This window comes from Erinaceus europaeus, chromosome 2, assembly GCF_950295315.1.
Source record: "Erinaceus europaeus chromosome 2, mEriEur2.1, whole genome shotgun sequence".
Classification (NCBI taxonomy): Eukaryota; Metazoa; Chordata; class Mammalia; order Eulipotyphla; family Erinaceidae; genus Erinaceus; species Erinaceus europaeus.
In genome coordinates, this window is record NC_080163.1 from 62068823 (window position 1) to 62096454 (window position 27632).

General features: G+C 44.5%; 1 protein-coding gene across 11 annotated transcripts in view; it reads left to right on the plus strand.

Annotated features, from left to right (window-relative positions):
- ANK1 (ankyrin 1) overlaps window positions 1-27632 on the plus strand; it is a 329883-nt gene that overhangs the window by 236748 nt on the left and 65503 nt on the right. For all 11 annotated transcript variants that reach the window (XM_060181879.1, XM_060181902.1, XM_060181866.1 and 8 more), the window contains exons 10-20: window positions 238-435; window positions 1994-2092; window positions 3257-3355; window positions 3995-4093; window positions 7101-7298; window positions 8767-8865; window positions 9270-9368; window positions 17107-17304; window positions 21133-21231; window positions 23692-23790; window positions 23947-24045. In XM_060181879.1, the coding sequence (XP_060037862.1) occupies window positions 238-435; window positions 1994-2092; window positions 3257-3355; window positions 3995-4093; window positions 7101-7298; window positions 8767-8865; window positions 9270-9368; window positions 17107-17304; window positions 21133-21231; window positions 23692-23790; window positions 23947-24045 (1386 nt within the window). The remainder of the gene's footprint in view (window positions 1-237; window positions 436-1993; window positions 2093-3256; window positions 3356-3994; window positions 4094-7100; window positions 7299-8766; window positions 8866-9269; window positions 9369-17106; window positions 17305-21132; window positions 21232-23691; window positions 23791-23946; window positions 24046-27632) is intronic.

A 27632-nucleotide genomic window follows, 5' to 3' on the forward strand; every position in this document is an offset into this window, starting at 1 on the left:
AAGCCCTCAAATGTCGAGAGTAACCAAGAAAGTCTTCGTGGAGGAGATGACCTGGCAGGAACTGGCTTGGAGGATTTGCTGAGTGGAAAGCAGAGTGTCTGGGACACCATACCAGCTCATACAGGAGCCACACAACAGCATCTCATGGTGGCCAGGCTGGACTCATTGCCCTGAATTTCCAGGTCTATTACCTCTGCAGATGGCTGACTGCTGGCTTCTTTCTTCCTCTCTCACCAGAACGGCTTGTCCCCAATTCACATGGCGGCTCAGGGAGACCATCTCGACTGTGTCCGACTCCTCTTGCAATACAATGCAGAGATAGATGACATCACCCTGGACCACCTAACGCCTCTCCATGTGGCAGCCCACTGTGGCCATCACAGGGTGGCCAAGGTCCTCTTGGATAAAGGGGCCAAACCCAACTCCAGAGCCTTGGTGAGCAGGAGACCACTGGAGACAGTGGCAGAGAGGCAGAGGGGGGCCATGGAGAGCTGGTGGTGCTTGGTCTTGAAGCACAGACACCATGCTGCCTGAACTCCCCAGACTCAGGTACTGGTGTGTTCCAGTGCCTGCTGCGGCCGGGAGATGTGCCACCAGTGCCAGTGGCCCCACTCACCAACCAAGGTCAAGGGTGTGTCTCTCCACTGAGGCCAGACCCAGAGCAGATGGATTAGTGTCTCCCAGACTTCCTGCCTTGCTGATTCCCTTTCAGCTAGAATAAACCAGTCTAGGCTGAGTGGCCTTCCTCCCAGGGGGGCTGACTAAGTCTATGAACCACCCACAGAGATGAGTTTGGGCTAAAAGTTGATTCTCTCTAGAGCCTTAGCTCACCCCAAGGCCAGGGACTTCCAGGGCCCTTCGGGGATCAGGTGGGATCAAACTCTGTACAGGATGTTTCCTGACCGCGGGTTTAGTGCCGGGTTACCTCTAGGGGTAGCAAAGGTGGTTCCTTCCTTCCTTTCTTCTTTCCTTCCTTCTCCCTTCCCTCCTCCCTTTCTCTTCTATCCTTATTTTTCTTCCACCCTCCTCTCTTCCCTCTCTCCTTTTCTCCCTTCTTCCCTTCCTACCTTCCCTCCTCTTTGACCTTCCCTCTTTGCATTCCTTCTCTTCCTTCCCTTTCCTTCCCTTCCTCCCCCTTTCCTCCTTCTTGCCCTCATTCCTTACCCTCCCCCTTCCTTCTCTCCTTCCCTCCTTCCCTCCTTTCCTTCTCCTTCTGTCTTTTCTTTATTGCCTTCTTTCCTGCCAAAACCTCTTATTGAGCATATACCACATGCTAGACCCTGCTCCAGGATAATAAGAGGTTCTCAGTCTCAGCACCCTTGATATTAGGGCCTTATACTCCTTGGGGTTGGGAGAAGAATGTTATGACCTGTGTGTTATAGACTGTTTAGCAGCATCCCTGGCCTCTACCTACTACCTAAGAATTTAATAGATCTCTTCCCTGGGTGTGACCATCAAGATGATCTCCAGACATTGTCAAAAGTCACAGGGCTAATGTCCCCCATTTTTAAGAACCACTACTGGCCTTGGGACTCAAGTAGTGATAAAAGCAGAGACAGACATGATACATGATATACTTCCTCATGTATCACTTTGAGAGCAGAGCTGATATACAGAAAACCATTTAAGTTGAAATGATCGGCACTTTCAGGGTCTGTGACTTGCTTCACAGAAATACTCTATTGCAAATTTCCCCCATAAGGAAACTTTAAACAGCAGGTTCTTTGAGTGCATCCAAAAAAATGCTTACAATCAAATCTAAAAAAATTAAAAGTTTACACACATACTCAGGAACATGCCTGGTGCATAAAATGAGATTCTTGGCTTTGTCCGGGATTTGGGGTGATGGTGGGGGAGGAGTGCTATGTACCACCATAGGGGTCCCCAACTGCAGGTGCAGAGGCAGCCTTTGCATCAGCAAGTAGGGACTAGGTGTTCCTGGGGCCAGTGTGTAAGCTGCTGATGCTCTGTCTCCCTTCACCTGGCTTTGCAGAATGGCTTCACTCCCTTACATATCGCCTGCAAGAAGAACCACATCCGGGTCATGGAACTGCTGCTAAAGACTGGGGCTTCCATTGATGCTGTCACAGAGGTAGGAGAGCTGCCTGCAAGCGGCCAGGCTCTGTTCTGGCCTTCCTAATAGGAACAAGACTTGAGTATCTTCTCCTTCCCCTCCTCCTCCTTCACCTTCTTTTCCTCTTTTTTCTTCTTCCTTTTCCTCATCTTCTTATTTTTCTTCCTCCACCTCATCTTCCTCTATTTCCTCTTCTCATTCTTCTTCTTCTCTTTCCTTCTCTTCATATTCTCCTCCTCCTTCTATTTTTTCTTTTTCCTCCTCCTACTTCTCTTCTTTTTCCTCCTCCTCTTCCTCTTCCTCTTCTCTCTCTCCCTCTTCTTCTTCCACTTCCTCCTCTTCCCCTTCCTTCTTTTTGTTGTTATCAGGACTTCACTACTCCAAGACAACTTTTTTTTTCAAATAGCAAGAGACAGATGGAGAGAATGAACAATACCACAGCGCCAGAACTTCTAGTGGGTCTCCAGCCTTAACCCTGCGCATGGCAAAGCAGGTGCACTTACTCAGACAAGCTGTCTTGCTGGCCCAAGAACAAGTCTTCTTGGAAGTTGTTCTCTGAAGCTCTATGTGACTGCAGGCTGTGTGTGTGTGTGTGTGTGTGTGTGTGTGTGTGTGTGTACACAAGTCTAGACTGCTCAAGCTAATAAATTAAGTGTGACTTAGGTGATCAAGGAATACATGTCAAGTCTCATAGGGTTCTCTGAGAACAGATGCAATTAATAGATGCAATTTTTTTTCCAGAACTTGGTCCTCATGTATGCATAACTTCACTGCTTGGGCCACTTTTTCATTTAGAAAGAGAAAGGGAGAGAGAAGGAGAAAGAGAGAGAGAGAGAGAGAGAACAGCACAGAGCATCCTCTGGAGCCACAGACCTTCCATGTGGTGTTGGCTCTCAAACTTCGGCTGCATGCCTGCGTAGAAAGGAACACACCCCACTCAGTGAACTCTTTCTAGCCCCTGGCTACAATTTTTTGAGTTGTGAAAGCAAGAAGAACCACCCTGGTGCTATTTTTCCTCTATGTATTTTCTAGGAAGCAAATCCATTTCATTTAACTCCCTTGTCTTGGAAAACCTTCTTGGATGGCATGGGGCAAGAAAGCAATTGCCCCACCTCTTGGTGGAAACACCACAAATACCACATTACTCATTCTACACCCCCCTTCCCATCTCATCTCTTCCAGTCTGGCCTGACACCACTCCATGTGGCCTCCTTTATGGGGCATCTTCCCATCGTGAAAAACCTCCTGCAGCGGGGGGCCTCGCCCAACGTCTCCAATGTGGTAAGGAACCCCTCCTCTCCCACCACTACCCCCAGACTGACTCCTCCAGACCTGAGACTTGATCCAAGGATTGCTCAGCTGGTGACTCAAAAGGTGTTCTCTCTGGAAACCCAAGTAGAATCTTAGAATGAGATTTTTCAGCTCCACCGTAGGGGGAGAAGGGTAAGGACACAGAACTTGGGTGGTAGGAATGGTGTTATAACAAGAAAAGAAAAAGAAAAAAAAATTAAAAAATAAGTAAAAAGGATCTCAGAATGAGGGCGGTTTCAGGCATGGGGGAAACATCTGTATATATCATCACCTTCCCAATTAATTATACTTGTCACACATCTGTAAGTCCTGGCACTTTTATTTTGGACAATCATTTGGGAACTTCTGTAAGTGTTATCTGGGAATACACTTGCATTTTTAAACATTCATGAGCTCCAGAGGAGGTGACTTTTGAATATAACTAAAAGACACACACACCAGGCAGAACCAGGCCAAAGACTACCAGAGCTGCTTGCTGAGACAGCCCCACCTCTTGGACAAGAACAGGCCACATTACTCTGCTCCAGGCAGGCACTGTGGAGTTCTGTGTGTGGCCCTGGGAAACTCCAGTGCATATTCACTAACATCTGTAACTCTACCATATGACAGAAAGTGGAGACCCCATTGCATATGGCAGCCAGAGCAGGACACACAGAAGTGGCCAAATATTTGCTCCAGAACAAAGCCAAAGTCAACGCCAAGGCCAAGGTGAGTTCTGGTGGTGGGTAGGGAGGAGTTGGGGAGGTCATCGTTTCTAGTGCAATGAGGAGAAAACCATCCTAAGTCAAGACTTGGCCACAGTGCTTGAGACAGGAGGATTCCTTTTCATTCTTAAGACATTGCTCACAATGTTCGCATTTGGGTTTGCACCAGAGTTCTATCTATGTAGAGTAATGGAAGTCTAGGGATCATAGCTGTGTTTATTGGGCAAAAAGGGTCAGGGGTATTTGCAATGATGGTATAGGAAGAGAAGCAACAAGTTTGGTATTTATTGCCAATGAAGCACTATTAGCAGAGACTATAAATCCATATCTGTGTAGACTCATCACTAGAAGTCTAGTTCCATCCTGTCCCAAACAGTTGACCTCTTTTGTCCAAATATTCCACCTCCCCTTCTCTCTTGGAGAAGCAAATTTTGGAAGGTGGTATTGAAATCAGTACAGATCAGTTAGGAATAACTTCTGGAAATGGAAGACTTCTTCCTTGTTCTAAAAGGCATTTTTTAAAATATTTATTTATTCCCTTTTGTTGCCCTAGTCGTTTTATTGTTGTAGCTATTATTGTTGTCATTGATGTCATCATTGTTGGCTAGGACAGAGAGAAATGGAGAGAGGAGGGGAAGACAGAGAGGGGGAGAGAAAGAGAGACACCAACAGACTGGGAGTCAGGCAGTAGTGCAGCAGGTTAAGCACATGTGGCACAAAGCGCGAGGACCGGCATAAGGGTCCCGGTTCGAGCCCCCAGCTTCCAACACCTGCAGGGGAGTCTCTTCACAAGCGGTGAAGCAGTTCTGCAGGTGTTTATCTTTCTCTCCTCTCTGTCTTCCCCTCCTCTCTCCATTTCTCTCTGTCGTATCCAACAACCACGACATCAATAACAACAACAATAGCTACAACAATACAACAACAAGGGCAACAAAATGGAATAAATAAATAAATAAGATACCTACAGACCTGCTTCATCACCTGTGAAGTGACTCCCCTGTAGGTGGGAAGCCAGGGACTAGAACCAGGATCCTTAGCCAGTCCTTGCGCTTTGTGCCACGTGCGCTTCACCCATTGCGCTACCGCCCAACTCCCCTAAAAGACATTTTTAAGGGGTTGGATGAGTGGCAAGTGGAAACAGCTCCTGAGCTCAAGGTGAGGTATTGACTTTGACCACTATCAGATTTCCCCAGCCAATAGACAACATAGAGCTCCCTCGGAATTAGGACTGTACCTAGTAATCCAGAAATAAATCTCATGCGATGTACCTCATTAACACCGAGATAAGGAGAAAAGAGCAGGGAAAGGCAGGAGATTAAAGTCTCCTTAAGCAGTTTAGACTCTCCCAAAGTCTCTGTCTCTCTCTCTTTCTCCCCTCCCTCTCCCTCTCCTCTTTCTCCACCTCTTCCCCTCTCTTTCTTAGTCCTCTTCTTCTCCTTTTAGTTCTCCTTCTATTATTTTAGAGACAAAAAAGTAGACATACTGAGAGACAGCAACAGAGAGACAGAGAGAAACCACAGCACCAAAACTTTCTTCAATGTGGTAGGAGTCGTGTTCAAACCTAGGTCATGCACATTGCAAAGAAGCACACTATTCAAGTGAGCTGTTTCACTGGCCTGAACTTTTATTTTTATATATACTTCCAAAGATATTATCTCATAAGATCATGCCAACAACCCCTGGGAAAGAAGTCACTTTCAATCACAAAGACAGGTATCCGCTCAAACATGATTTGGGAGGTGGTAATTGCAGCCATTACTAAACAAGAGCCTGCCGTGCATTACCAAACATTGTGAAAGGCATTTTATATGCATCATCTGCTTGATGCTAACCATAGCCCTATGAGATAGATGTAATTATTTTTCCTATTTACAGATGAGACTGCTGAGCCTCTGGGCAGTGAGGTATAATAAGTAACAACTCACCTGAAGGATTGTTGCAATAAGTAAATAAGAGAAAGTATTAGGTTCTGTAATTCAGAGACTTGATTTTGCTGCTGCTCTTTATACCATGTTGTGTGACTGCTTTATAAGGTTTCATTTGTTTGTTTAGTTATCTTAAGTTTGCTTTCTAAATGTATGTAATTCCTAATTATAAATTATAATTAAATTTACATGCTAGTTATAAATTAATAGCTACTACTAATAATAATTTAATCAGCAATCTTAAGAGGCTGAAACACAATTCCTGACCTATAGAAAATAGTGGATCAAGGCCAGGTGGTGGCCCACCTGGTTGAGCCCACATGATACAGTGCACAAGGACCTGGGTTTGAGCCCCCCCAGTCCCCAACTGCAGGGGGGAAGCTTTTCAAGTGGTGAAGCAGGTCTACAGGTGTCTCTATCTCTCTCCCTCTATAGCTTCCCTCCTCCTCTCAATTTCTGACTGTCCCTATCCAATAAATAAATAAAGATAATTAAAAAAATTTTAAAGAAAGAAAATGATAGTTCTAAAAAAATAGTGGATCTAATAGAATAATATATGGAAATAGCTATATCTTTAATTTATATAATGAATGTATTCTACTTGTGAAACATGGTTCTGAACTGCTTTTAAATTTAAGTAAACACTCTCAGAAGAGGCATTATTTCTTTAAATTTAATGAAATAGTAAGAGTATACAGATAATAGTTTTCATTTGTTGCTTTTGTAAATAATGTCATTGATATATACCTATTTCTATTAAGCTGCATTTTCTCAAGTCACTTTATTAGAGAAATGATAGTTTACAAGACAGTTATTGACACATGGGCACAATTTCTTATTTGCATACCACTCCCACCACTGACAGACACCTTAAGCCTTTCTCCACCATCATGCACTGGGCCCCCAAAGCCCTCTCTTCCCTGCTCCCATCTTCTCCTCCTCCAGATTCCTTTATTTTACTGCAATACACCAGTCAGTCTTGTGCTGTGTGATCTTGAGAGAGTGACTTATACTCTCTGAGACTCCCCTTCTCTCTGAGTGACTTCAGTGTGTCCTGATCTTTGTCTCTTTCTCTCTGTGTTCCAGGACGACCAGACCCCACTTCACTGCGCAGCTCGAATTGGCCACACCAACATGGTGAAGCTCCTGCTAGAAAATAATGCCAGCCCCAACCTGGCCACCACTGCTGGGCACACACCTCTGCACATCGCAGCCCGAGAGGGCCATGTAGAAACAGTCATGGCCCTTCTGGAAAAGGAAGCCTCCCAGATGTGCATGACCAAGGTACAGCCTGACTTCTCCTGGCATCTGGAGGCAATAGGCTTGTTGCCTCTGGGTCTGAGGCATGAAAGGGACCTCCCTGCCTGATCCCCTGTGTTGCCACCAGCCAAAGGCAGCTGGGAGGGCCAGTTGCCACAGGACAACCCACCATCTGTGAACCCCAGGTGCCTCTGTCCTTCCCCCAACCAGAGAAGTGAACCGAAGCTTCTCAGCCTCCCACTAATTATGGGATAGCAATTGCTCAGCAACTGCTCTAGGGAGATCAGATACTGCAGCCCCAGTAGGTGTAAAACTCCACCCCTGCCCTCAACCAGCTAATTTTCAATTAACAACCCAAGATGGGTTTATACTCCAGAGAAGTCAAGGGGCCAGACAGTGGCACAGCCAATTGAGTGTACACATTACCATGGGCAAGGTGGAAAGCTTTATGAGCAGTAGAGCAGGATATAAATGACTCTCCTTTTCTCTGTCTCTCTCTCTCTCTCTCTTTGTCTCTCACCCTTCTTTTTAAAATTTTTTTATTTATAAGAAGGAAATATTGACAAAACCATAGGATAAGAGGGGTACAATTTCACACAATTCCCACCACCAGAACTCCATATCCCATCCCCTCCCCTGATAGCCCTCCTATTCTTTATCCCTCTGGGAGCATGGACCCAGGGTCATTATGGGGTGCAGAAGGTGGAAGGTCTGGCTTCTGTAACTGCTTCCCTGCTGAACATGGGTGTTGCCAGGTCGATCCATACTCCCAGCCTATCTCTCTCTTTCCCTAGTGGGGAAGGGCTCTGGCCTTTCTATCAAGAAAATATAGTGCTGGGCAGTGAGGCAACTAGTAAATCACATAAGTAACCATGCTCTAGGACCCAGGCTCAAGCCCCAGGTCCCCAAGTACAGGGGAGAGGCTTCATGAGTAGTGGAGCAGTGCTGCAGGTGTCTCTCTCCTTCTCTCTCCCGATTTCTTGCCCTATTTCTCTCTGTCTCTATCATAATTAAAAAGAAAAAAAGAAAAAGGAAGGGGAAGGGGAAGGGAAAAATGATTGCTGGGGCTTGTGGATTTATCAGGTAGGCACTGAGCCCCAGTGATAACCCTAGTAGCAAAAAAAAACCATTGTGAATGGTACCAAGCTCCAGAGATAACGCTCCTGGGGGGGAGCAGGGAAGTATGATTGTGAAATTATACCCCTGAACTCTGATAATTTTTGTGAAACTCTGATAAACCACTAATTAAAAAGATTATGTGCACACACACACACACACACACACACACACACACACATACACACGAGAAGTCAGGTGGTGAGTTGCAGAGCAAGCCTGCTAATTCCTGAGTTCTTTTTCCTCTTCGAGGGATCAAGTCGCTATGACCTTTATTTTACCAGTACCTCCATTGTCATTAAGGAGGGAGGTACATCTCTGGGTGGAGGCTTAGCTGTGACTCCCCCTGGTTCTGATGGTCTGTGTTTCTCCTCAGAAAGGATTTACCCCTCTCCATGTGGCAGCCAAATATGGGAAGGTTAGGGTGGCCGAGCTGCTTCTGGAACGGGATGCACACCCAAATGCTGCTGGGAAGGTGAGTTTGGATAATCTCTCCCCTTCAGGACAGAACCAAGACTAAGCCTGGTGACTCGTAAAGGGCATCTGTTGCCCAGGCCTTTTAGTCAAATATCTTTGAATGGACAGCTGTCTAGGGAGATGGGCCCTGGGGAAGACCAGTTTGTCTCTTCAAGGCCTTGTCTTTTCATGGAAGTCCTCTGACACTATGGGTTGGACGCTTCATTGGGCCTCAACAATTGAGGGTGGGGGGTGTTGCTTATGCCATCTGGTGACTTCAGATCAAGCCTGACCTTGGGATGCTTGATTTACCTACACATCGGATATGAATCAGACCCCCAAGTAGGGCAGCCTGGAGCTAATTCATCACTGAGGGCAGGTAAGTTGAGCAAAGTATTTCTTGTCTCTCTCATCCTTCTGCAGAATGGCTTGACCCCGCTGCATGTGGCTGTCCATCACAACCACCTGGACATCGTCAAGCTGCTGCTGCCCCGAGGTGGCTCCCCGCACAGCCCCGCGTGGGTAAGCCTGGGACTACCTACCACTCCTCCTGGGGAGGGGGGGGGTTGTTGCAGAAACTGCTCGAGGGTGTCTGTATTTGGCTTTTATTTTTACAATGCCGCCCCCCCCCTTCTCACTTTCACACATGGCACCTCTCTTCAGGGAAACCGCTGCTATTCAGGGATCAGGAGTGGGGTGAGAAGTGGGTCACGCCTTAGAGCAGCAGGCTGCATCACACAGGTAGATTTGGCCTTACATGGGCCCCATACCACTGAGCTGCTGTCAGGTGGACAGGTGACACCTGAGTGGGGCATTGAGCCTTGTTCTCAGGTTCGGATCAGGTTGGTGTAGATGCTGGTGCCACAGTGGTTACACTTCGAGAAATATTCAGAGCCACAAGTGAACTTACTAGGAGTTTGAAGTGAAACATCTATTTTGAATATGAATAGATACACACACAATCTAGTTCTCTGACTAGTTTGGGCTTTTATGGTGATGGCTTATTTATTTATTTGTTTGTTTGTTTATTTATTTATTTATGAGAGGAATAGGAGGAAAGAGAGAAAAAAAAAAAACAGACATCACTCTGGTACATGTGTTGTGGGGATCGAACTCAAGACCTCATGCTTGAGAGTGCAATACTTTATCCACTACGCCACCTCCCAGACCACCAGTTTCTTTTTAAAATGCTGTTAAAAAACTACGTATTTGTTTGTTTTTGTGGAACTGGGGCCTTTCACATGTTCTATTTCACTGCAACTTTTTCATTCTGATCAAGGTAGAGAGAGGTAGGGGTGGAGAGATGTCACAACTCCAGAGACTCCCTGGTGCCATGGTGCCTTCCATGTGTTGCCAGAGCTGGAGCCTGTGCTGCACACATGGCAAAGCACACACGCTCCTCAGTGAACTACCGTTCCAGTCCTAAAATTTATTTTTGAAAGAGAGGAACAGACCAGAGCACCACTCAACTCTGACATGTATCAGTGTTGGGATTGAACCTGAAGCCTCTGGGGTCTCAAACATGCAAGTCCTATGCTTAAATGCTGACCTTCTTTTGTGTGTGTGTGTGGGGGGGTAGATTACTTTTAAATGACCATTTATTTAGTGTAACATTAAATAGGCTTCAGGCATGCCTCACTAGTAGTCAACATCCATGTGTACTGCATTAAACTCATCACTGAAAGTCCAATTCTATCTTTCACCCTACAGTTGGCCCCTTCTATCTTCCACTCCAATTTTCTGCCATCCACTAATTTGGTATTAATTTGGTACAGTCTGAAAGTTAATTTTCACTTTAATCCATTCATTTTCTTGGTCTTTCTAGACACCAGATCTGAATGAGCTCATACAGTGTTGTTCTCTTCTTCTCCTCCTCCTCTTCATCCTCCTCCTCCTTCTATCTGACTGACTTCACTCATCGCAATCACTTCTAGCTATTCAGGATTTCAGAAGGAGACATACTAAGGAGGTCTCTTACCTAACAGGCATGGTTTCAGGTAGAGTCAGCCAGTCTCAGGCCATTCCCTGAAGCCTGAATGCACTGCTCAGAGAGGCAGGCTCGTTCATTGCCTCTTAAGGGAACTTTAGAGAGCAGGACAGGACAGGGGCCAGGGAGATCATAGCAGTTGTGTAAAAAGACTTCTTATGCCTGAGACTTCCAGGTCTCAGGTTCAATCCCCAGTACCACCATAAATCAGAACTGAGCAGTGCTCTGGAGAGAGAGAGAGAGAGAGAGAGAGAGAGCGCCTGATTACATAAGCCCAGCTAGGAAGCACAGGTGTAGATACAGGAAGGTCATTTCTGGGCACAGGCTGCCCCTTGTGAAACAGAAGAGTGCAATGTCTGGGTACAAGGAAAGGAGGGTCTTGGGGGCCAGCAGAGGAGAGGCAGCAGGCTGGGGCACACAGGGCTGGTGGTCCTGAATAGGGAAGCTCCAAGGTTAACAGAACAGGCAGGACTCTGAAGAAGCAGAGAATAACCTCTGGGAGAGCAGAAGGGCAGTGGCAGGCTTCTGACTGTGAAAAGAGAGCTGTCAGGGTGGGGTGGGGTGATTACAGCTGACACCTGAGGCCTCCAGGGACAGATCCATCAGGCCTCAGCCGCAGCCTGGCTGCTCATCTGACTGTTGCCGCAGGCCCACTCGCCCTCTTGCCTTGTTTTCTGGGTGTCTTCTGGGTGCCTGGCCCTGCATCACCGTGTGAAGAGAGCATGTGGCCCTGCTAAGATGTGACTTACTCTTGCCTCTAAAAATAACAGGCAGAGCTCCCCTCCTTGTATAAAGGAGACACAGGGAGGGGGTGGGGGTGGGGGAGCCAGACTCCTGGTATTTCCAACATGCTCCAGCCACACGCGTGCTGCTCAGGGCTCTGTACAGATGGGTTTTGTTTCGGTGGCCAAAAATAGTTTCCAAGGGAGTCTGGCAATTTTGTAGAATTTCACATGCAGCTCCCTCAGCACCCAAGCCAAACTCTCCCCTTTGGAATCTTGCTAATACTGTCTCACTGTTTAGGCAGCTCGTTCTCTTCTCTCTCTCTCTCTCTCTCTCTCTCTTTCCCTCCCTCCTTCTCTCTCTTTCTCATATGCCTTCCTTTGGATGAGTGCCTTTGGTTAGGAATAAAGAGCCTCTGGATGGCCTGCTCCCACCCCAACCTCCCACTGCCCCTTTTCTTTGTTGCTCACACAAGCTTACAAAGTCCCTGCAGTCTTAGTAGTGGGAATCTAGTGGGGAGGGGAGGGGAAGGGTCTCTCTCATGATACTTGCTTTGGCATCTCAAGCCACCTCAAGGGCAGGCTGACCTTTCACAGCTTCTGGGGGGCATGCACATGCCCAATGTCCAACTGCCCGTCTCATTTCCTCTGGTTAATGCAGGAGCAGCAAGCCCCCTGTGTATACATACACACACACACACACACACACACACACACACACACACACACGCAGAAGGAATGGAGTCCACCTGGGGAAGGCTCCAAATGTTAGGTTAAGCTGCTGAGCCATATCTGATATCTGTTTCCATTCCCTTACTTTTTTTTTTATCCATCACTGGGGCTTCACTGTTCCCAGCTAGCTTTTTCAAGTAGAAGGAGGGAGAGAGAGGGAGAGGGAGAGAGAGAGAGAGAGAGAGAGAGAGAGAGAGAAAGAAAGAAAGAAGAGAAAAGGAGGGGAGGGGAGGGGAGGGGAAGGAAGAGAAGAGAAGGGAGGAGAGAGAGAGAGAGAGAGGAAACACCACCACAGTGCCATGGTACTCCCAAGTGTTGCATACCTAGGGCTTGAACCTGAGTCATGTGCACGAAAAGGCAGGCACCCTCCCTGGTGAGATATCTCTCCAGCTCATCTCTTTTAGACAGATAGTGTACTGGTCATCTACATTAAATACATTTTATTATTGAAATAAAATAATTATGGGGGGCCAGATGAGCAAACACATTGCAGGCTTCGAGCCTCAGCTCTCAACCTGTGGGGGTTGGGGAGGCAGGGGTCAGTACTTCATGAACAGTAAAGCCGGTCTGCAGGTGTCTATCTTTCAACCTCCCTCTCTATCTTCCCCACCCCTCTCAATTTCTCTTTGTCCTAGAAAATAAAGTAGAAAGAATGAAAAGAAGAAGAAGAAGAAAGCCCTCGGCTCCCCACCTGCAGGGGAGTCGCTTCACAGGCGGTGAAGCAGGTCTGCAGGTGTCTGTCTTTCTCTCCCCCTCTCTGTCTCCCCTCCTCTCTCCATTTCTCTCTGTCCTGTCCAACAACAATGACAGCAATAATAATAATAACTACAACAATGACAGTAAACAGCAAGGACAACAAAAGGGGAAAAAATTAAGAAAACAAAACAAAAAGAAAAAAAATAGAAGAAATGGTCACCAGAAGGGGTGGATTCACAGAGCCTGTGTAACCCCAGTGATAATCCTGGTAACATTAAAAGATAAAAAAAAAGATAACATAAAAGATAAAAAAAAATAAAAAGATAAAATAAAAGATAAGATAAAAAAGATAAAATAAAAGAAAGAAAAAGAGAAAGGAAGGAAGGAAGGAAGGAAGGAAGGAAGAAAATAATTTTGTTATGGGAACACAAAAAAGAAAGAAAAATCTCATGTTTTCTCATAACGATCAAATTTGAAAGGGACACTTGAATGAATCAACTTATATAACTATCCAAAGAAGAGAATGTTTACATTTCCACTGAGGTAACATTATGTAAATCTCAGGTGCACAAAACTATATTTCAGCATCTACATACAGTACATTATGATCACCATTAAAAATCTAGTTTCCAACCACAACCATACAGTTGAGCCCCCTTCCTGCTTCCCCTACCTCTTTCCCTTCCCCTCTCTGATCCTACGAGTGTGTTCTTGTTTTTTCTGTCTACTTTCCATGTATGAGTGAGATAGTATATCTGACTTTCTGCATCTACGCTACTTCATTTAGCATCTTCTCCTCTAGCTCCATCCCTATTCTCACAAATGGCAGCATTTCATCATTTTTTAAATATTTATTTATTTCCTTTTTGTTGTCCTCGTTGTTTTTATTGTTGTTGTAGTTATTATTATTGTTACTGATATTGTCATTGTTGGGTAAGACAGAGAGAAATGGAGAGAGGAGGGGAAGACAGAGAGGAGGAGAGAAAGATAGACACCTGCAGACCTGCTTCACTGCCTGTGAATCGACTCCCCTGCAGGTGGGGAGCCGGGACTCGAACCAGGATCCTTATGCCGGTCCCTGCGCTTCACGTCATGTGCACTTAACCTGCTGCGCTACCGCCTGACTCCCTCTTTTTTTTTTTTAACAGCAGAGTAGTAATTCCATTGTGCTTACATGCCATATCTTCTGGATTCTCTCATTTGTGTTGTTTCTATTTCTTGGCTATGTGATTAGTGCTGCAGTGAACACAGGGACATGTCTGTCTTTTCTAGTTAGTGTCACCATATTCTTTGGATTAATACCTAGAAGTGGAATAGCTAGATCATACAGTATAGTATTTCTGTCCTTATCTGTTTAAAAGTATCTCCCCCCCCACACTTTCCTGCCCTGCTCAAGTGCATGTCCTGCAGATAGACCATTTGTGCTTACTCACAGAGAACGACCTTGTAATTCAGTTTCACTATTGAGATAAATTCCCATTTTTCCTTTCCCCATAATACCTTCTTGACAGAGGCAACCTGCTACTGCTCTCCACGCCCTCCAGTGTCGTAACAACTTTTCCTTTCTCTTTCCTTTTCTCTTTTCTGATCAGTGATCCTGAAAGAATCAGAAATGCTGGTTTTCCCAGTAAGATAGTGGCTGGCAGGAAACATCCAGGTCTCTGGGGCAGCCATCCTGTGCTGGCCGTGATGGGAAACTGAAATACAGCTCCTCTACCACCTGCTCTGGGACTGAGTGGCTAGAAAGCTGTGGTTCTGCTCAGAACTCTTCAGCCCTGAAATCCTCTTGAGCCTTGAATGCTTTGGGGCCTTGCCATACAAAATGTGGTCCCTGGATAAGTAGTACCAGCATTACCTGCTAGGCTTGTTAGAAATACAGAATCTAAAACTAAATAATTGTTTTAAAAGTTTGCATTTTCATAAGATCCTCAGTGATCACATGCACCTTGAGCAGCACTGGCTCCAGCTGAAAGAGCCTAGGCCTGACTTACAGGTGAGGACAGGATTTTTAGTTGTTCCAAAGAGCTGTGTGACATTCTATCTAGCATGGAGCCTCTCAAAAACTGATCTCTTGTTCCACAAAATGGAGAAATGATAATGTGGAAATAAAAAAATTCTGTCTTATTTGTAATGTTGTATTGTTGCTGTGAACTTCAGAGGGGTATTATATAAGAAAGTGATTTCGAACAATGAAGGACCAAAGCAGACTGTTGCAGTAGGGGAAGGAGTTTGTTCTGGAATGTGAACACAGTTTCTTTCATTGAGACTGCCATCCCCCAGCTACCCCCCCCCCCCCAAGAAAGGTCATCTGAAGCAGCAGCGACATTATTGATTTCCTTCTAGGACAAGCTGCTTCACCTAATCAGGTCTGAACTAGTGCATTGCAAAAACCCTATAGGGGTTTATTGCTTTTATAATTCTGAAGGGCACGCTTATACAGCTTGTCATATTTTACCCAACTAACAGCTTTCAGGAGAGAGCAATGTAGAAACTACTATCCACTTATAATCCCTTTAAAAATAAGGAAGGGAGTCAGGCTGTAGCGCATTGGGTTAAGAGCAGATGGCACAAAGCACAAGGACCGGATTAAGGATCCCGGTTTGAGCCCTGGCTCCCCACCTGCAGGGGATTTGCTTTACAGGCAGTGAAGCAGGTCTACAGGTGTCTATCTTTCGCTCCCACTCTCTGTCTTTCCCTCCTTTCTCCATTTCTCTCTGTCCTATCCAACAACAACATCAACAATAATAATAACTACAACAAAAAAACAAGGGCAACAAAAGGGAATACATAAATAAATAAATAAATATAAAAAAATTAAAAAAAATAAATACAGAAGACTAGAGGCCACTGACTACTTTGCTCCAAATTACCTCCCCAAGTCTTGGCAGGATGCATGTCTTTTCTTATTTTATTCCTATTTTGTTTTTGTCAGCACTAGGGTTTCACCTAAACAGGCTGACTTTTTGAGGTGAACAGACAGGAACAATACAGAGCACTAAAGATACCACAGCACTAAAGCTTTTTTCAGAGCAGTGGGGACTGGGCTCAAACCTTCATCTTGCCCCTGACAGAATAGACACACTGTCCAAGTGAGCTACCTTGCTGGCCCAGGATTCATGCCTTCTTATACCACTTTCCCCAAATCTTAAATGTCTGGGGATGCACTTGGTCTAACGGCACAGGGAAAGAAGACGTGAATGTTTTCCCTTTATGAAGTATTGGGGGGAGTTGGATCTTACTGCAAGAAGGTTGAAACTGGAGCCTTTCATGTGCTTGCTTCCTGGACCTTCTCTAATAAGTGTTCTATAGGGTAGTGTAACCAGATCCCAGGATTTGTAGGTGACAGCTCACACCATGCACAGCAGGGCTATAGAAGGGTAACAGAAAACAGGTATGATGAAATATAGAAAAGACTCGGGACATTTGTTGGTTATGGGGATCTTGAAAGACTCAATAGATCTGGTTGGTTGATTTGCTGGTTTGGTTGGTTGATTAGTTGGTTGGGTGGGTGGTTGGTTGGCTGGTTGGTTTGCTTAAATTGTTCTCCCCTTGACACTTGCCATGCTTGGTAGGTGTCGTTTTCGACGGGTTAGGTTGTTTTCGCCAGGCTGGCTTCACGGGCACGGGCGGGTAACAGACGACCAGGGACTCATAGTTGAGCTGTAGGCAGTATCTCTTTATTCATGCAGGACGCAGCACAATCTAAGACGAGCTAAGCTGAACTCAAGGTACAGTACTCTAAAACTCACAATGCTGTCTTTATATATACTTGCCAAGTAGGGTGAAAACAGGGTGTGACATAGAGAGGGTGGAGAGAAAAGTGACTGGTGACAATCAGAGTGTGACAAGGAGAGGATCAGGGTGTGACAAGGATGGGGGGTGGAGCAAAAACATATCATGAAACAGTGGGGATTGAACCAATGCCCTGGAGGGAGGTACTTGTTAACAGCGGTTATATAAATAGAATGAAGTGGTTATGTAAATAGAATAGTGTTAAGCAGGGGGGATTTAAACCAAATGAAACAGAAGGGGTCTCATGCATACCAACAGGTAGGTGTCCAGGAGTCCGACTCATACTGTCACCTCTGTCTTTCTATGTAACCCGCTGTGGTTTCTGTTTCAGAATGGCTACACTCCTTTGCACATTGCTGCCAAACAGAATCAGATGGAGGTGGCCCGAAGCCTGCTGCAGTACGGGGGGTCAGCAAATGCTGAGTCTGTGCAAGGCGTGACGCCTCTTCACCTGGCTGCCCAGGAGGGACATGCAGAGATGGTGGCTCTGCTGCTCTCTAAGCAAGCCAATGGTAACCTGGGAAACAAGGTAACTGTGGCCCCTTTGAATCTGCCCCAATGTCCTAGTAATCCTTTCTTAGCACCAGCTAGGTTGGTATTATATCAGACACCTACTGTGTACTCATATCTGTGTGTGTAAGACCCTTAAGCAGTCCCGTCTATAGTCTCTGTGTCAGTTTTATGAATGAATAAATAGATTCAGAGAGGTTGCTTATTGCCAAGATTCCATGACCCTGAGTGTATTTGAAACCACACCTTTGCTGATTCTGAATAGATCAACTCAAGAATGTAAAGAAAAAAAAATCAATATTGCAGTCAGTAGTATATTTTTTCAAATAAAGCCCAATGTCTACATTCAGAAATGTAATTTGGTAGTAAACATTCTTTTTCTATAGAAAATATATTTATTCAAGTGCCAGCCTGCTTGTTAAATGGGGAGTACTCAGCACAAGGACTATTATCCTAGGAAAATGAAACTTTCCAAGATCATTCTCAGCACTTTGGGAAGATGGGCATTTGAGCTTTCGTGTGTGTGTGTGTGTGTGTGTGTGTGTGTGTGTGTGTGTGTGTGTGGAGTCTTCCTTGAATTCCTCTCGAAGAAATGTATGACCTGAGACAAAGAGTTACTTCTGGGCTGGGGAGACAGCATAATGGTTATGCAAAAGGCTTTCATGCCTGAGGCTCTAAGGTTCCAGGTTCAATCCCCAGTCCACCATAGACAAGAGCTGAGCAGTGCTTTGGTGACTCTCTCTCTCTCTCTCTCTCTCTCTCTCTCTCGTTAAAAATAAATAAAATATTAAAAGAAAAAGAATTACTTCTTCTTTTTTTTTTTTTTAACCAGCAGCTTCATTGCCATCTAACTCCTATGCCATAAAATTTACTCTTTTAATTGAACTGTGCCATCTAGTGGTTTTTGTACATTAATGGAGTTAGGGTATATCAGTACTCATTTCAAAACATTCACATCACCCCAGAAGGAAACCTCATACCCATTAGCAGCTATTTCTCTCTCAAACACTCGACCTTTGGTAGCTGCTAAGTCTACTTTCTGCCTCTGTGAATGTGCCTATTCCAGGCATTTCAGACAAATGAAATCATATTATATGAAGAGGCACTTCTTGCAGTGATAGAATGAACATAGCACAGTTTCAGGAAGGCAAGTCTTTAAGGATGGCAAGATTTTTTTTCTTAACCTTTAAATTGGCTCTTTTTGTGTATGTAATATCCAGCAAGGAATCATTATAGAAGAGCTATTAACTTAAATGGAACTCCTGATTCCCTCCTCATGCCATTTAAAAAGAGTTACGGGGGAGTCGGGTGGTAGCACAGTGGGTTAAGCACAGGTGGCGCAAAGCACAAGGACCAGCCTAAGGATCCCGGTTCAAGCCCCCGGCTCCCCACCTGAAGGGGAGTCACTTCACAAGAGGTGAAGCAGGTCTTCAGGTGTCTTTCTCTCCCCCTCTCTGTCTTCCCCTCCTTTCTCCATTTCTCTCTGTCCTATCTAACAACAATGACATCATTAATAACAATAATAACTACAACAATAAAAAACGAGGGCAGCAAAGGGGAATAAATAAATAAATATCTTTTTAAAAAGAGTTCTGGAGCTAGGCCATGACTCACCCAGTAGAGTGCCCATGTTACCATGAACCTCTGGGTCCCTACCTGCAGGGATAGGGGGAGCTTTACAAGTAGTAGAGCAGTGCTGCAGGTGTCTCTGTTTCTCTCTCCATCTTACTTTATCTCTCTGATTCCTTCTGTCTCCATTACAAAGAAATAAAAAGGAATAAAGAATGACCACCAGAAATGGTGGAGTCACCATGCAGGGACAAAACCCCAGCCATAACTCTGGTGACCAAGAAATAAAATAAAATAAAATAAAATAAAATAAAATAAAATAAAATAAAATAAAATAAAATAAAATAAAATAAAATAAAATAAAAGAGTTCCACAGGAACCATATGAATGATGGCAAGTCTCTGCATTAAAGACATCCTCATTTGTGGTACACTTTCCCCACCAGACAGACACGGTTAGCCCAAGAATCAGGCAAGTTGTGCAGAGCCCTGTGATGGACATGGGGAGGACACAGCTAGGACTGACTCTTGCATTAGTCAGCCCTGAAGGATATGACTTACTCACGCTTTGGACAGGAAGGTGACAGCTCCCAGGCCTTCCTCCAGCTTTGGAGCAGACCACTAAGGAGAGCATTGCAGCCCCTCTGAGGGGGGTCAAGCTCTGACCTTAGCCTCTGACCTCTGAAGTGCCCATCATAGGTCCCTTCAGACAGCACCTTGTGCTTTTCTCTGTGCCCTCACCTGTGTTCTTCCCCATCATCCTTACTTGGCCCTTGAGAGAGGTGAATAATGATCCTTGTTCCTAGACAAAGCACACCTGAAAGCATAGTAATAAGGAATGCTACAGTTGGGAAGTGCCAGGAATTTCTTCTAGTTCAGCCATCAGCAAACTGCCTGCCCTTCCTTAAACTAAGTCTGCCTCATACTTGTTTGTATAACGTTTTATTGGAATGCATTCTTTTTTATTTTTTTTTAGCTACAAACATTTATTATACAAATACTAGAAAGACAGTTAGCTCTATCATCTTCCAGGATTTAGAAATATTATACTTCTTTTTGAAGCATTTATTTATTTCACATGAGATAGTTGCACATTTACAGAGAAGCCAGAGCTCCACTCTGGTACAAGTGATACTTGATTGAACCAGGAGCCTCAGGTATGAGAATCTTTCACTAAACCAGCTGACCCATCTCCCTGTTCACTAGAAATATGATATTTCTACTTATCTAATTTAAATGAAATCTGTTTCCGAGGATACAGACCCCAGCAGATCAGTGAAGATTTCCCAGTCATTTTTTAAAATTAAAAAAAAATTATCTTTTTTTGTTGAATAGAGACAGTCAGAAATCGAGAAAGAAGGGGGAGATAGAAAGAGAGAGAGACAGAGAGAAACCTGCAGCCCTGCTTCAATGCTTGTGAAACTTTCCCCCTGTAGGTGGGGTCCGGGAGCTCAAACCTGGGTCCTTGCGCATTGTAACATGTGTGCTCATCCAGGTGCGCTACCACCTGGCCCCATTTAAAAAAATTTTTTTTAATTTTATGAGTGATTTAATAATGACTCTTAAACATTCATTTAGATGTTGGTCACAGTTGCTTTTTGACTATGTTGGGTAGTTGCAACAGGACCAACAAGCTTTAAAATATTGATGATCTGACCCATAATAATAGAAATATAGTTGACATCTGATTTCATATAATTTTTATATGAAATCAGATGTCAACTATATTTCACCTAATTTTTATTATTTTATTTTATCTTGGTTATCTCCGGGACTTCATTGCTTTGTGATGACTTTTCTCAGAGACACAGAGGGAGAGGGAGGTAGAGAGAGGCTTCACAGCACAGAAGCCTCCTTCAATGTGGTGGTAGCCTGGCTTGAACCTAAGTCATGCACAGAGCAAAGTAAAACACCATCCAAGTGTCTTACCTCACCAAACCACCTAATTTTTTTTAACATAAAGACAGAGAAGACAGAAAACAAGGGAGAGTGAAAGAAACACAGCACCAAAGCTTCCTTCAGTGCAAAGGGGGCCAGGCTCAAACCTGGGTCACGTACATGACAGAGCAGCACACTATTCAAGTGAGCTAATCTGACAGCCCAAACCACTTAATTTTCCAGATGAAGAAATGGAGGCCCAGTGTGCAAAGAGCTTTGCTTGAGGTCAGATTACTGACTGGACACTGCCCAGCCAGGCTTGCTTCCATACCCCAGTGTTCTCGTATGGTTGCCCAAGGTCCTTACTGTGTACAAGGTGATCAAACTCTCTTTCTTTCCAGAGTGGACTCACTCCCCTCCATCTGGTAGCACAAGAAGGCCACGTTCCAGTGGCAGACGTGCTGATCAAACATGGTGTCACCGTGGACGCCACCACCCGGGTAAGGCAGGCATCCCACACTGTCCCTTTGGCTTCCCAACTGTCCATCCTCTATGTACACCCAAAGTCCTTGCCCAATGCCTACCGCCCTCACACTTCAGAGGTGACTTTTCTGCAGAACTTTGAAATCCCAAGTACCTCTGTGGCCCATCCACCTCGACCACATACTGGGGCTGGCAGTGAAGCTTGGGCACACCAAGCCTAATGATTTCACTTTCCACTTGGGAACTGCGAAACTTGACTAGGCCTGTGAGCCTCTGAAGTGAGGAACTGAGAGGAATGTTTCATCATGATTCCAAGACCCTGCTTATGTGAGCAGCATGTCAAAATGGCCGACATCCCTGGGTTGGGCTCTTTTGATGCCTGAGTTTGGTTTGAGTCAGTGTAGCTTTCTCTGAAGCTTCTCTGTGAGGCAGTGAGGAGAAATGAGCACACATACAGAGCAGTCTGCCCTGAGTCACTCACAGCTTGGCATGGAGGTAGCTGCGCGCAGCTGGAAAGGGTGGCGTGAGATGTAAGAGAGGTGCTCATGAACTGCCGACCACGGTGGGAGTGGGGATGAGGTGAAGCGATGGGGGTGGAGTGTTTTCATTTGGTGAAAGAAGAAAGCTCCATGACACCAGTAGCATTTCATTTTCTCCTCACCACCAAGCAACTGTATCAAAAGGACAGGAGAACTAGAGAGACGACTCACTGAATAGACTGCCTGTCTGACCATGCTATGGTACTGGTAAAAAGTTCAGTGCTGTGGTGTTTCTCCCTCACTCTGTGAATGTGTGTGTCTATCTGTAGAAACAGCCTTGCAGCTGGGGAAATGGTTCAACTGGTAGAGTGTGTTACTTTCATGGCTGAGATTCTTGGTTCTATCCATATAGCACTCAAGGAGAAATATTCTGGTCTCTCTCTCTCTCTCTCTCTCTCTCTCTCTTCCCCCCCCCATGTAAAACTCTTTCATATGTAATAATTTTAAAAATCTTTTGAAAGCCCAGAGACATAATTGTGTGCTACACAAAGTATTGGCTGTGAAAAAAAAAAAAAAAACAGTAAACAAAATAAAAAGGAGGAAACTGATACCCTCTCTTAGTCTACCACCTCCAGGGCTCCCATAGGAATATCATGCAACAGTGTGATGTTGAAGTCTCCCTGAGATAAATTTAGAAACTACGTCTCACACCCAACTGCTCACAGCTTTTGCAGGAATCTGTGACTCTTTAAGACTTCTCTAGGGACTGGGTGCTGGTATACTTGGTTGAGCACACATGTTACAATGTGCAAGGACCCAGGTTTGAGTCCCCAGTCCTCACCTGCAGAGGGAAAGTTTCATAAGTGGTGAAGCAGGGCTGCAGGTGTCTCTCTTCCTCTCTTCTTCTCTATGACCCCCTTCCCTCTCGATTTCTGGCTGTCTCTATCAAAGGTAATAAAAGTAAAAAAAGATTTCTCTAATGAGTCCAGTTTGGCCCTACCCTGAGAGACCCTATACTGTGGGTTAGAACTTCGGGATCCCCAAGCCATCCCATTATGTGATAATCCTGGTGGAGAGGCTGTGTCAAGGTGGTCCAAAGAATCAGGCGCTGGACCCCCTAGAGGTTGAAACCAGAGAGCAGCTTAATGGACCACAGAACAGAACTTTCAAAGCCCACGTCTTCATAAGCCAAACTCAACTGCATAACCCCCCCCTCAAAGCCCAATTATTTCAAGCAGTGACCACATTCTATAAACCCCATTACATGAACTGACAAGGTAGCTCATCTGGGAGGCTATGTGCTTTGTCATGCATGCAACCCCAGCATCCATTGCACTGGAGAATCCTCAGTGCCGGGGTATCTTTCCCTCTCTCTCTTGTTTTCTGTCTCTGCCTCTATCTGGAAAAACCAGCTCAAAGATGTGAAAGGTAAGGGGAGGAAAAAAATATTTTGCTGATAAGGGGGAGTTTAAAAGGGATATCACCTTCCTGGTGGAAATATGTCTGCTTATGTCTGGGTTGGCAGCCAGCTCCACATTATACATTATACATTTCTCAGGCTCTTTCCTCTCTGAGAAAGCTCTCCTTGCTTCTAGAACAGTGTTCTCTTGGTTTCCACTGTCTCTTTGCTGCTTGCTTGTGTTCCTCTTTTCTAACGCCCCCTCTAAGTATCACCATGGCACCTGGGGGCCATTTTTCTTCTCCCTACAGTCATCCTAAGTGACTTCTCATGTCCCCAAGACTTTAAAATTCTTTACAGCTGTGACCTCTTGATGAAGCTTAGCACCCACTTTCTTGATATCTCCACTAGAGATTGTTTGAACTTGCCTTGCTGGACACTGACCCCTTTTTCCCCAATCAATGGTATCTTATAGCTGTCAGAGTTTCCAGAGGCTCGTGGCCATTATCTTTTACTCAGTCACTGTCAGGACGTTATACCTCCACAACCAATTAGGGAATGGGGCTGCCCAGTACCCACTTGCATCTCTTGATTTTTAGATGGGTTACACTCCTCTCCATGTGGCCAGCCATTATGGAAACATCAGACTGGTGAAATTTCTACTACAACACCAGGCAGATGTCAATGCCAAAACCAAGGTATGGGTTGGGCCAGGGGAGGGAGGGTTACCTACCTCTGATATCTTATGCTGATGCTTCTTAAATGCTGTAGAAGTCAGACAGGCTGTATGATATGTTGGGTGGTCTTTCTCTGATGGCTAGTTCTCCTGCTGAAATGGCTCCCTTACTTCACAGTTAGGATATAGCCCCCTGCACCAAGCGGCCCAACAAGGACATACAGACATTGTCACTCTGCTTCTCAAAAATGGTGCTTCTCCAAACGAGGTCAGCTCGGTAAGTATCCTCCCATTATTGGATTCCAGACAGCTGTTCTCTTGTATATGGCCCGGTGAGACAGCTGTTTACCCAGAGGTATAATGGGGATGTGGGAGAGGCAGGAGCAGGTCTAACCATGATACCACAAAGCCACAACCGCCTTGGCCTTCAAGGGCATGGGCTTTGTCCTCAGACTCTCTGATGAGTTGAGGGCTGTCCTTCTCAGCACTATTTGCCCTATGTCTCTGTTTAATTTTTGTGGTTGAAACTCTTTCTAAAATGCATGAGGCTGTGGAACCAGAAAGCAGCTCATCCTACATATGGTGTATACTTGACCGTACCCAAGGACCCAAGGACCTAGGTTGGAATCCCTAGTCACCACATGGGAACATAATGCAGTGGGAGGTTTCATGAGTGGTGGAGTAGTGCCATGGTGTCTCATTCTCTCTCCACTTCTTCCTATCTCTCTTGTTCTCTTTAAACAAGCAAATAAATAAATAAGTAAATAAATAAAAGACCACATGATGACACACCCAGTAGAGCATGTATGTTACCATGTGCAAGAACCCGGGCTCAATCCCCTAGTCCCCACCTGTATGGGGCAAGTTTCATGAGCAGTGGAGCAAAACTTGCTGTGTGTCTCTCTCCCCCTCTTCCTTTGTAGGTCTCTCCCTCCCCCTCCCCCTCTGTCACAAAAAAAGAAAGAATTAAATAGAAAAAAAAAATCACCTGAGTAGTGAATGCACTGCTTTGCATGCATACAACCCAGGTTTGAGCTCTGCCCCCACTGCACTGAAGGAAGCTTTAGTGCTATGGGCTTTCTCTCTCTCACTTGCTCACTCTCTGACTCTCTTTCTGTATAGAAAGAAAGAAAGAAAGAAAGAAAGAAAGAAAGAAAGAAAGAAAGAAAGAAAGAAAGAAGACAAGAAAGAAAGAAAGAAAGAGAAAAAGAAAGATGAGCCAGGCAGTGACACACCAGGTTAAGCACACACATTATAATACACAAAGACCTGGGTTCAAGCCTCTGGTCCCCACCTTCAGGAGGAAAGAAAGCTTCACAAGAGGTGAAGCAGGGCTACAAGTGTCTTTTTGTCTCCTCTATCTCCTCCTCCCCTTTCAATTTCTCTCTGTCTCTATCCAATAATAAATGAATAAATAAATACTTTTTAAAAAATAGCCACTTGGGCTGATCCAGCTGAGGAAGTGTGTGGACTCGGGAGCATGGCTGTGGTTGCTGACACTTTCACAGTGTAAATGGCCCAGAACACATCTGGAACTACAGGACTGGAGACAGTCTTAGCAGCAATTTGTTTCCACTTAGCTCTTTTCTCTTAAAATTAGATTTAAATCTATGCCTCCTTGACCTACTTCAGGGGCAGGTGGTTTTGTGTGGGTTATGTTAGCTACTTTAAAGCTCAAGCAGACATGATGGAAACAGGGAATGGTATTGCCCTCTGCCTTATGTTCTATTTTTTTATTGAATAGAGACAGAGAGAAATTGAAAATGAAGGGGAGATAGAGAGGCAGAGAGACACCTGTGGCCCTGCTTTACCACTCATGAAGTTTTCCTCTGCAGGTGGGGACCAAGGGCTTGAACCTACATCCTTGCACACTGTCATGTGTGTGCTTAACCAGGTGCGCCACCACCTGGCCCCCTATTTTTTTCTTTTTTAATGTTTTATTTCAGTGGAAGGGAGAGAGAGAGTCAGAGCACTGCTGAGCTCTGGCATATAGTGTTGTGGGGGACTGAAGCTAGGACTTTAGAGCCTTAGGCATGAGAGGTTTGTTGTTGTTGTTGTTGTTGTTTTGTTTTGTTTTTGCATAACCACTACACTGTCTCCCCTGGCTCTTTACCCTATATTCTAAAACTGAACATGATGCTTTGGAACCTGTCCTTTCCCACTTAGTGTCTTCTTAACAGCTCCTGACCTGTCCTGCAAGATTGCCCAGTTCTCATACTCAGTGCTACAAGATTAAGGGGTCAGTCTCCTTTCCCGATCCCAGGCCCTGTCTTTTCAGAGCACATGCTAACATATGAGGGCTTCTCCCACATCTGGCTCTAAGCTCCACAGTCCAGTCCTTAGGTCCTTCTGAACAGTTAGAATGTCAGCCTAGTCTATGTGCAAGCCAGGCCGACTTGGTCCCAGACTCTATTCTTTTTTTTTTTTTAGAGAAAACAATAAAAATTATTTTATTATTATCAATCCTTATTATTAGAGCCTTGTCTAAGAAATTTACACTTTTCCCCTGAATAAAATATCTTAAACTATTACTAATAGTGAAAACTATAAGCTTAGACAAAAATGTAAAGTAATATACAAAAATAGCAACTCAATTACATTTTGTTCCAGTGATTGAACAGTTATATTAATGTGTGATAGTAAAAGGTTAGTGAAAATTGCAACATTGACTATCTCATTAAAAAAACTGTTTAAGAACCTATATAGAAAAGCAATAACAAGTAACAAAGTTATCTCAAAAGGTAAAATGAGACCCTAAGGAAAATAATAATATTTTTTTTAATTCCAGAGGAAAATAAAATTAATGGTCACTTGATAGAAATTCAAGGAAATTTTGAATATATATATATATATAATTTTAAAACCATGCAAATAGCTATTCTGACAGTTTTTGGATTTGCTCTGCCTAAATAGGCAGTCTAGAAGTTGATGAGAGCAGTCCACAAGGTGTTGCAAGGGATAAAGTGCTGAACTCTCATACATGATGTCCCAAGTTCAGTCCCTAGTAATGTATATACCAGGGTGATGCCTGGTTCTTTCCCTCCTGTCTCTTTTTAGAAATTTACTTTTTTTTAATTTATTTATTTATTTATTCCCTTTTGTTGCCCTTGTTGTTTTATTGTTGTAGTTATTATTGTTGTTGTCGTTGTTGGATAGGACAGAGAGAAATGGAGAGAGGGAGGGGAAGACAGAGAGGAGGAGAGAAAGATAGACACCTGCAGACCTGCTTCACCGCCTGTGAAGCAACTCCCCTGCAGGTGGGAAGCCAGGGTTCGAACCGGGATCCTTATGCCGGTCCTTGTGCTTTGCGCCACCTGCGCTTAGCCCGCTGCGCTACAGCCCAACTCCCTCCCTCCTGTCTCTTAATAAATAAATAGTCATTTTTTTTGCTTAATTTACCTTTATTAACCACAACATTTCTATTAATTCTTATCAAGGATAATATAAAACAGTTTAATAATATTCCAAAGTTCATATGGAAAAATAAACATCTGTGAGTTGTACAAACAAGTTTATGAAAGAGTACTATTGACAGGAGACTCACACTATCAGAAAATAAACATATTATAATGCTACAGTCATTTAAGCAGCTTGGTACAGGCATTCAGAAATGATAAAAGATAACTGAAAAATTGTAAAGTACATATAATGATTTCTTTTTACATTTGTCATCAATTTTATTTTATTTTTTATTTATTTATTTATTTATTTATTTAAGAAAGGATTAATTAACAAAACCATAAGGTAGGAGGGGTACAACTCCACACAATTCCCACCACCCAATCTCCATATCCCACCCCCTCCCCTGATAGCTTTCCCATTCTCTATCCCTCTGGGAGCATGGACCCAGGGTCATTGAGGGTT